The sequence below is a fragment of the Apis dorsata genome, unplaced genomic scaffold (genome assembly GCF_000469605.1).
Source record: "Apis dorsata unplaced genomic scaffold, Apis dorsata 1.3 scaffold_667, whole genome shotgun sequence".
Taxonomy (NCBI): Eukaryota; Metazoa; Arthropoda; class Insecta; order Hymenoptera; family Apidae; genus Apis; species Apis dorsata.
The window spans coordinates 66,340-75,948 of NW_006263852.1; the positions used below are offsets into that span (position 1 = coordinate 66,340).

Here is a 9,609-nt window from a genome sequence, read left to right on the forward strand (position 1 = left end):
ATTTCAATCCTCCCTAATTGATTCCCATATTCCAACTCCCGATTCTCTTTGATAAACAGCTTTGATAAACTCGCGCGACAAAATTCATATGCAAATCACGATTCACGTGCACACAAGGAGAGGAGAGAGAGAGAGAAGAAAGAAATCGATTCCCTTCGATCCAACGAAAGGGTGGTGTTGCAAGGCTGGCGTTGAATGGATACGTAGAAGACGTAACAAGTGGAGCAAAACTGTGCTCAAGTATTTACGGGGAAATTCACGGTTAACACGCAGTCCATTATCAGCGTTCTACGCCTTTCCTCGCTTAATGATGGAAATTTTATCGCGTAAACCCTCCCCTCTCCCGTGTTAAACTAACTGATCCAAGGCTTGTATTAGCGTGTATAGAAGGGGATGGTGGTTGTCTCGCGGCGTGCTCCCAACTTTCTCGTTGAAGTCACGCGATCGGATAAGCTGCGGGGGATTAACCGTTAAACCGATGGTATAAACGCAAAGAGAGAAAAGAGGGAAATGTAACGGGTGGAAACGAAGTTTAGGTTGATCTAATATTTCGGGAAAATTGGGTCAAACGTTTTGGGAAGTTGGGGAAAGGGAGATACAACGGTTGAAATAGTTTGATAATTGTTTCGGATGCTTTTGAGTGTGTTAAGGTGGTGGGGAAGGGTGAAGATGGTTTCGTTTGTTTGGTAAATTTGGAATTTTTGGAAAGAGGATGATCTTTCGAGGATACGTTTCTGTGGATATTTGTGGTAATTGCGAGTATTTTGTTATTTAGAATATGTTGTTTTTTGTGACGATGGAGAAAAGTAGTTTTGTTCATTAATAATTTGAATGATAAATGTGTTTGTAAAGTAATCTTTTTTTTTAATTTGGAAAATCTATAGGGTCATCCTGTATATACATATTGATCCTGATAATTGGTAGAGAGAAAGAGAGAGGGAGATATCAGGGTATGTTGGATATTAATATTATCGCTGCTATAACACAAGCAAAAGTTGTTTGTTGTAAAACTTTTTAAATTTATCGTAAGATAAATTATTATAAATTTCAATTTTAAATTGAAATAAAATCAGGAGAAAGTAGAAATATAAATATAGATTCGTATATTTTGGATAAAAATGAATATTTATTGATGTTTAAATCTAATTAATTTAAATTCATTAAATTTCAATTTAAAATTTTCAATCAAAGCTGATAATATGACGATTATCTTTAATCTTGTTTCGTGATGATATTGTTCAGACGTTTAATCGATAATCTTTATTACAATTCATATAGTAATTGCACATTATTAATGTTTAAATCTAATTAATTTAAATTTCAAATTTAACAATTATCTTTATTTTATTTTAGTGATAGTATTCTTCAGATATTTGTTCAATGAAACACACATTAATTTATAACACTTTTCTTTTTTTATTAAATTCTATTATTATGAACTGTACTTTATACCATTTATTGTTTATTTATTATTATTGTTTCCAACTTACTTTCTCCTTCTATTTTTCTATTAATCCTTTATTTGATTATTATATCATTACTTATCCTGGAAATTTCGTTGGATGCTCAAATTTCTACACTGTCCGTCTAATAATTTCAGTGAAATCAGAACCTCTCTTTATCGAACCTCTCGTCCTCGAGCATAAAATGACATCGATAGTAAATATTGATTACTAAAAAGTATCTCATTAAAGATATTCGATAAATTATAACGTGGGATAACAAAATTATTTTATCGTTTTACCATTCATCGTAACAATAAACAATAATAAATCGTTCAATAGAAATTAAAATTTAACGAAATAAATAATCAATTACGCATTTTATTGAGAAATTGATGAACATAAAAAGTATTCCTCCTAATAATCGATAAACATTTTATTCAATTCTAATTTTTGTCTAAACACACACACACACACACAAAAATAAATAACATATAAATAGACTCAAAGCATTTTCAAAAAATTTGGCGCCATATTAAATCTCATTCCTTCTTATTTATAAATAATTTTCATTATCATTATATAACTTGAATATATAAAAATATATATCTTCAGAAGAATAAGAATTAAAATATAATTCTCCTCTTAGATTTAATTTTAAAATTAAATATCAAATTAACACCTCGATCGATAAACGATGAAACAAAACGATACACCCCTTCGAGGGAGCACAAGCTACAAGCCAGGATCAAAAAATCGTTGGCACACCCCGTACACGAGAAGACATGATCGAGGATTGGTTCAGAAGAGGAGGAAGAAGTGGAAGCAAATAAGGGATGTAGTAGTGGAAGCGGCGAGCACAAGGGAGGGATGGGGAGGACAATGGCGAGATGTTGGCACGTCACGTCAAGGGCTAAAAGTCCGCGAAACAATATCCAACCACCATCCCTCCCCTCCCTCTCCCGGACTCTACATCTCTCTTCCCCTTTTCGGCCGCTTCTTCTGTTCCGTATTAGTTATCGTTTATCAGGCCGGCCAGACAAAACGCGCCGCCGGGAATTGGGTGAGCCATCTGTTGCCAGACATGATCGATAAAAGTCCGCCAAGTGCTATCAGTGCTAAACTGCTATTTCGACGAGCTGCCGCACGTTTCACCCCCTCCTCCTCCCATAACCTTCTCCTCCTTCGAACAAAACGGGCCAAACACCAGTGTGTGTGTGTGTGTGTGTGTCTCTCTCGTTCTTTTCTTTTCGATTTCTTCTCTCTCTCTCTCTCTCTCGTTTCTTTTCATCCTCGGCCCTCCCCCGCGCAACATCTGTACGGAACCAGAAACCGATCGGAGGAAGTGTATACGCAATAAATTGAATCCGGCCCCTGCAAATTGCTCGTTACGCCCTCGTCCTCCCCTCCCCCACGCTCGATTAGGCTTTTTGCGGAGAGGAATTCTCGATAAAGGATAGAGAATGGAGTCCGAGCTTTTTTTCTTCCGCGTGGATTATGCCCACGTTTCCATTGTGCTTTCAAGGAGGGTTGTGGATGTGTTTTTCGAGCGTTGGAGGCTTTTTTTTTTAATAGGTTTCGAACCGATGTAACAGATTATTTTGTTGGGATTAATTTGGGATTGTGATTTTTTCAATATGGTTTTATTTTAATTCTTCGAGATTATTCGAAAAGATTTTTGTTTAAATTTAATTACTTCAGTCATTTATTAGCGTTCCAATCGATTATTCAAATGGTTTTGATCGAATCAATCTGTAAATTCTTTCTCAATTTGTGTCTCCATTATGTGGAGACGTTAACGTTGAACGAAAGAACTGGATTGTTTTTATTTCGTAATTTCCGGTGAATTACTTGAGGGATATAATAATTTTAGAGAACAATATCGAAATAGTAGGGGCAGGAGCGACGAAACTTCCCATTTCGCCTTTTCCAATTTCTGGTGTGTCAATTTTGCAACACATGGCCCTTGCGTTATCACAATAGAAGATTGCACTTTTTTCTCCTATTCTCCTTTTTTTTTTTCGGACAATTCCTCGGGATAACTTGATCAAATTGTTCCCTCGTCCCATTGAAAAATCATTTTACTCGAAAGAGACCAATAAGCGAGTCGAAATGATAATTTATTTGTTATTGGTATATATATCTTTTTTTATTTGACAAGTAAATTTGTCGACAATTCTTTTGAATAAAGTAACAAACGCTTGAATAATTTATTTATTCCTTTATTTTCTTTTTATTCATCTCGTGTTTCTACATATTTTTCATATATTCACAGATTTTATAATATAAAAAATTTCCAGCGAAAATAACATTCTAATTTTAGTATACCTTCTAACGAGATGTGTGTATTCTGTTGACTCCGTTTTATTCGCTTGATTCAGTAAAAATATTAGAAATCATATTTATATTTCATAGTTATATAATTATATTCATATTCCAAAAGTCAGGAAAGTGTGCGTATATAGATATATTTAATTGATTGTTTTTTTTATTAAGTTTTTTTTATTATTCGCAATTCGGCGAATATCTATAAATAAAATTATTTTATTCCCAGCGAAAATCAAAGAAAATAACATAAAACGATCATCGGTGAAATAAATTCGAAAATCTAATTAAAAAAAGGAAATAAATTATATCCCTTTTTCTACAAAATTATGTATTTTTATTCGTTTTTGCATTTGCAAAAAAAAAAAAAAACAACTTATTACTATTCCTTCTTGTAATAAATTTTATCCAATGTTACATTAAAAAATGGAATTAAATTCAACGTCCAATTTAAATTAAATCCAAAGTTTCTTCATTTCGGGATTAATTCCCTCTGAGGAAGGGGAGGGGGAGGGGAGAGTTTGTCCACGTGTTGTCGTGGAAAAATTTTCGAAGGAACGGAATCGTAAAGAAATTTTAATATAACAAGTTGCACGGTTTTGCCGTCGGGGATAGAGAATATAAAAAAAACTGAAGTATTTTTATGAAACCGCAGCACAAATTTAATATCGCCTGTAAGCAGTTGCACGGGAGATGCCCGGCAGAGATTAGTGTGAGAGTAGTGTACATGTCGATACATGTATAAATTGAATCCACTATAGGAATTCCTCGTCAAAGAGTGGAATTCTTGCTTCCTCTTTTTCCGCCAATACCGCCTTCTATGTACTGTGACGTCGAGCGTGAAAATGCTCCACTCCACCACCCCGTTCCAGTTTCTATCAGGGAGTTATGCATGCGGTAAAAAAAAAAAAAAAAAAAGGAAAAAAAAAAAAAAAAAAAAAAAAAAGGAAAAAAAAAAAAAAAGGAAAAAAAAAAAAAAAGGAAAAAAAAAAAAAAAAAAGGAAAAAAAAAAAAAAAGAAAGAAAAAAAAGAGTGACGTTTGATGTCAGTTAAATTGTCCTTCTAACTATCGGGAAAATTGGTAACGTGACATTGTATCGTATGATTAGTCTTGTGAGAATGAAAATTCGAAAATATTTATTATTGTTAGAACGTAAAGAATTGTTTCATATAAAAAGAAATTTAAAAGTTAATTACTTATGTAAGTAATTTATTCGTGTAATTATATATATATATATTTTTATTTAATTTTATTTGAAAATTATTTTAATTTATTTAATTTTTAATTTAATTAATTTTATTTAAATTTATTAAGAATTATATTTGATCATCAAGATAATAATACATGGTGATGAGGTCTGATTATGCAACGACTCGTACTACTAGCTTCGAATCTTTCGAGTAAGAAAATATTACGTTAAAATAATATAAAAATATATCTTAAAAAACTCTTCTTTATTAATCTAACGTGAAATAATTTCTCTTTCTGTTTAGATATGGATCTGCCGAAACACTCGAAGAAATTCATAAGAGGGGAGGATGACACGAACGAGGCGATCAACGATCGAGATCACAGACTGAATCACGTGTATCAAGGTTCTTTAAGGGAAACAGGTTCGACTTTGGAGCCATTCTTCGAAAGCGACGACGTGTCTTCGTCGACATCTTCGAACGACATTCTACCACCCGCCTCTTGCATCCTTTTGATAGCATTTTCCCAATTTTTCGCTTTCGCGTAAAGAACGTTATTAAAAAAAAAAAAAAGAGAAATAAAAACACGCGTGATTAACGAAGAAAAAAAAAAAGAAAAGGACGAAGAAATATCATATCATTTTTATTTCAACGATCATCGATTCTTTTTCCCTCGTGTGTTTTACGCATTCTGTGCTGCGTTATACCGCGAAACAATATGATTTTGGAACGATTAACGAGATGTTTGTGTTCTCATTTGTTCGATCACTCCATCGATGATACTCTACTAGAGGATCTAGCCGACGAATTAGAATCGAAATGGAATTATTTCGGCAGAATTTATTCGGTAAGTAAAGATTACGTACAAATTTTTGTTTCGATCGTTTTTTAATTTTTTCGTATCATATTTAAATGATTATTTTGTTACAATTATATTTATTTTGGATATTTAAAGTTTGAATAAGAAAATATTCGTATCATTTTCTTTTCACGGATTTATTTCACGAACGATGTTGATAAAATAAAAATTCATTGACGAAAATTAAACACGAAAATGTTATTCGACGCAAATCGAACGAGTTTGTTACACATCATTCTACTATACAAAATTTATACAAATTTTGATATTTCATTTTGGATCGATTAACTTTTTCTACAACTTTTCGCAATAAATTTGTCTATAGTTTGAAAGTAATAAATAACGTGTAAACGTAAAAAGAGTTTAGCTGAATTAGAGCAATTTTATACGAAACTTCGTGATCTGCACTGTTGAACGACTGATAAAAGTATCGTAAGCCTTATCGGTATACTTTTTAACTAAAAATTCGAGAATTCAATAAACTGGACCAAAATATTAATATATCTAATATATCTAAACGAAAAATTTCTTCGAACGATTACTAGATCCTCTGATTCTTCAAAAATCGATATTCTATTTATCATTTAAAAAAAAAAAAAAAAAATGTACAATATATACCCAAGTGAGAACCAACAATTAAACGTCCACATTTTATATCGCGAAATTCAAATCAAAATAACTTATCATCAAATTTTTAATTACCATATATTTCGAGATTTAAACGTTGTTATTAGCTTCATTCATAAAAAAGCTGAATCGAACAACAAATTATACAAATTATACTTTATCCTATTTGTTAAAATTTTGAAAATTTATTCGTTTCGTTCATTCATTCACGAATAAAAGAAAGTTTAAAAAAATTGATTTTTAACCACCAAATATTTCGGGATCGTTTTAGAAGGCGACAAATTTAAATTCGTTTCGTCGGTGTGTTGGGCATTTTTATCTTCCCAATTAAGAAGACACGTCTCGTTAGAGCAATTTCGCCATCCACCTGTTACTCTGTAATCTACTTGACCTATGTGTAAGTCCACACTTTAATGTAGCACCACTCGTGCGATCTTTCAACAAAAGAACCAGACCAGAGAAGTATTTTAAAGTGGTTTTAAAAATACCCGCCAATGTGTCAGGTAGTTAAATGACTATAAAAACTGAAGCGGTTGAAGGAAGGGAGGAAAAATATATATATATATATATACTCTTGGCCTATTAAATGATCGTTTTTTAACGGTTGAAATTTAAGAAGGGATCATAAAAAGATTTTCAATATCAATCAGACATTATTTTAACAGAATAATTTTTAATAATAATCAAATTCTTTTTTATGAAAATATTTAGAGATTCTGATTTCTGGTTTTATAAAATTATATTACAATTAACTATAATAAATTTCGAATTTTAAAACTTTGATACTTTATATATCTTTTTTTTTATTTTTATTAAAATTATTCTCTAAAATAATATATCGTTATGTAAAATTTCTCGGGAAATGATACCAGAATTTCGTATACATTTTTAATTTGTGTAAAACATAATAGGATACACGTAAAGCCAACAATCCGCTTTTGTAATCTACTAAAATAATTTCCCTTTGTAATCATTTCACATTATCCCCTATAATTTAATATTGTTCCGTTACATACGGAATTTTAGATAAAATACCTTAATTATTATTTCATTCTTTGACACACGGAATGATCAATTATCCATTCCTTACCTTCTCTCTTCGAGGAAAAAACAGATGATCAATTAAAATACCAAAAAAAAAAAAAAGACAAAAACACATCAAAATAATAATACAAAAATTAAAAGAACTAATCATTCTCAAATTCCTTTGTACTTTTTACAATTTTATTTATTATAATTAATCCATCCTTCAACCTATTCATTTCTCAACTTTCATCAACAAGTGTAATTCCTAATACCGAAATTCTTTGATGCAATCAAAAAACTTAACCCCCTTTCACCATTTTAAATCACGCCACGTCACGAAAAAAAAGAAGCGAGCGAGCGAACGAAAAGTGGTTAAAAATTGAAACGAAATTGAATCCTTCTCGCTCGGCATCGTCCACCAAATTGAGCACGCCTATCGGATAACGAGAATGCCCCGCAAAAAAAAAAAAAAAAAAGAAAAAAGGCCAACAACCCCCCTCTATTCGATTCATCGAATTTCATCCGATCCACACCGATCATCTCGAGAATCGAGCAAAAATCTCCACGACTTTAGACCCCTTCCCCTCCCCTCTTTTGTTTACTCGCGCGGCACAAGAGACAAGAGAAGAAAATGGAGGCATCCAACCCCCTCCATCCTCCGATAAACTCCGCCGTCCACGGAGGTGGTGCGCATTATCGCGTCTGGTCGTGCGACGAACGTGAAATTAATATTCTAACGAATATCGGAGAAACGTAGTTTACGAACATCCCTCGTCACGTCGAACAGCTCGCTCCACCGTGTGATTGTTCGTTCGTAGGCTTAACGAGATATCTCGTTAGCGGCGCGTGTTCGAGGCACCCTCTCTCCTCGGCCCTGTCGAATTGTCCTATCTGTTCCAATGATAGAATTATTAAATCCCGTGCTTTCTCTCTTTTTGTCCTTTAGTGGCGGTTCTTTCCAACGGACGTCTTCCTCTCTGTCCTTTTTTGACGGAGGGTTCAGTGAGGGATGTGCGTCTCTTTTCAACGCGTGTGAGTTCGGTGGAGATCAGTGTTTCTCAACGTAACGCGTAACGTGTGTGAGTAAAGGGAATAAATTTTGAAGGTAATTGAAGAATAATGTACTTATTTTTTTCAAGACAATGATACTCTGATCTGTTGTATCTCTAAAAATTGATTATGGTAAAGGAAAAGTTTTTGAGATGTTGTGTATAAAAGGAAGGATTTTAATAAGATACGTTTGTCGATCAGCCATTGAAGTGGTCGAAGAATGATGATTGATCAGAGGAATAATAAAAATTTTTGTTTAGATTGAAATTTAATATCGAATTAATTGCCAAGAAATATTAATTTTCTTCGACAAACGTATAAAGATTCCAAAAACGAAGGAAGAATCAAAGAGTAATGGAAAAAGTGCAATCGATAGATTTGTCGATCAGCCATTGAAGTGGTCGAAGAATGATGATTGATCAGAGGAATAATAAAAATTTTTGTTTAGATTGAAAGGATTTAATGTCGAATTAATTCCAAGGAATATTAATTTTTTTCGACAAATGCATAAAGATTCCAAAAAGGAAGAATCAAGGAGTAATGAAAAAAGTGCAATCACTTAAAAGAGATAAAAATCTTGCGATAAAGGAATGGAAAAAAAAAGGTTGAGAAACACTGATACAGAGAGGAGTTTCTCGTTTCTCTTCGATCAAAGTGGACGCGATATTATTATAATCGTTGACAAGGATATCAGGCAACCGATATAAATAAATAAACGTGAAATTTAGTTACGTAGCTCGTCATCGAGCACAAAGAAACGCGTGTGAATTTGATTTGATTAAAACGAATCGACGAAACGTTTCGCGTAAATGATGCGGAGGGTGGTTGGATAATTTGTTGTTCGATGGCTTTTGATAATTCTCGGTTCGTTCAACTCATTGAACGATAATTTACAATTGAGAAGAATTGTTTAAATAAAAGGTACGTAGACTTGAAAAAAAAGAAAAGGAAGATTTGAAAAATGATAAAGGAAATCATTTTCCATTGTTTTACAATAATTGAAATTCTTTGCAAAAATTTAATTTGGCTAATTTTTTTTTCTTCTTTATTCTAATTAGTTTCCTTTTTTTTTTTTTTTTACTTAGTAGC

At 32.5% G+C, this 9,609-nt stretch overlaps 1 protein-coding gene and 1 long non-coding RNA gene across 2 annotated transcripts in view; both read left to right on the forward strand.

Annotated features, from left to right (window-relative positions):
- Window positions 1-5,552, forward strand: part of LOC102678515 (lachesin-like) — a gene marked incomplete at its 5' end in the record, with an annotated part of 53,089 nt that extends 47,537 nt beyond the window's left edge. Inside the window, one exon of the mRNA XM_031513567.1 lies at window positions 5,262-5,552. Within this exon, the coding sequence (XP_031369427.1) occupies window positions 5,262-5,506 (245 nt within the window). The remainder of the gene's footprint in view (window positions 1-5,261) is intronic.
- Window positions 5,553-6,376: 824 nt separating this feature from the next.
- LOC116186415 overlaps window positions 6,377-9,609 on the forward strand; it is a 4,655-nt gene continuing 1,422 nt past the window's right edge. Inside the window, exon 1 of the long non-coding RNA XR_004151402.1 lies at window positions 6,377-6,422. This is a non-coding gene — a long non-coding RNA (uncharacterized LOC116186415). The remainder of the gene's footprint in view (window positions 6,423-9,609) is intronic.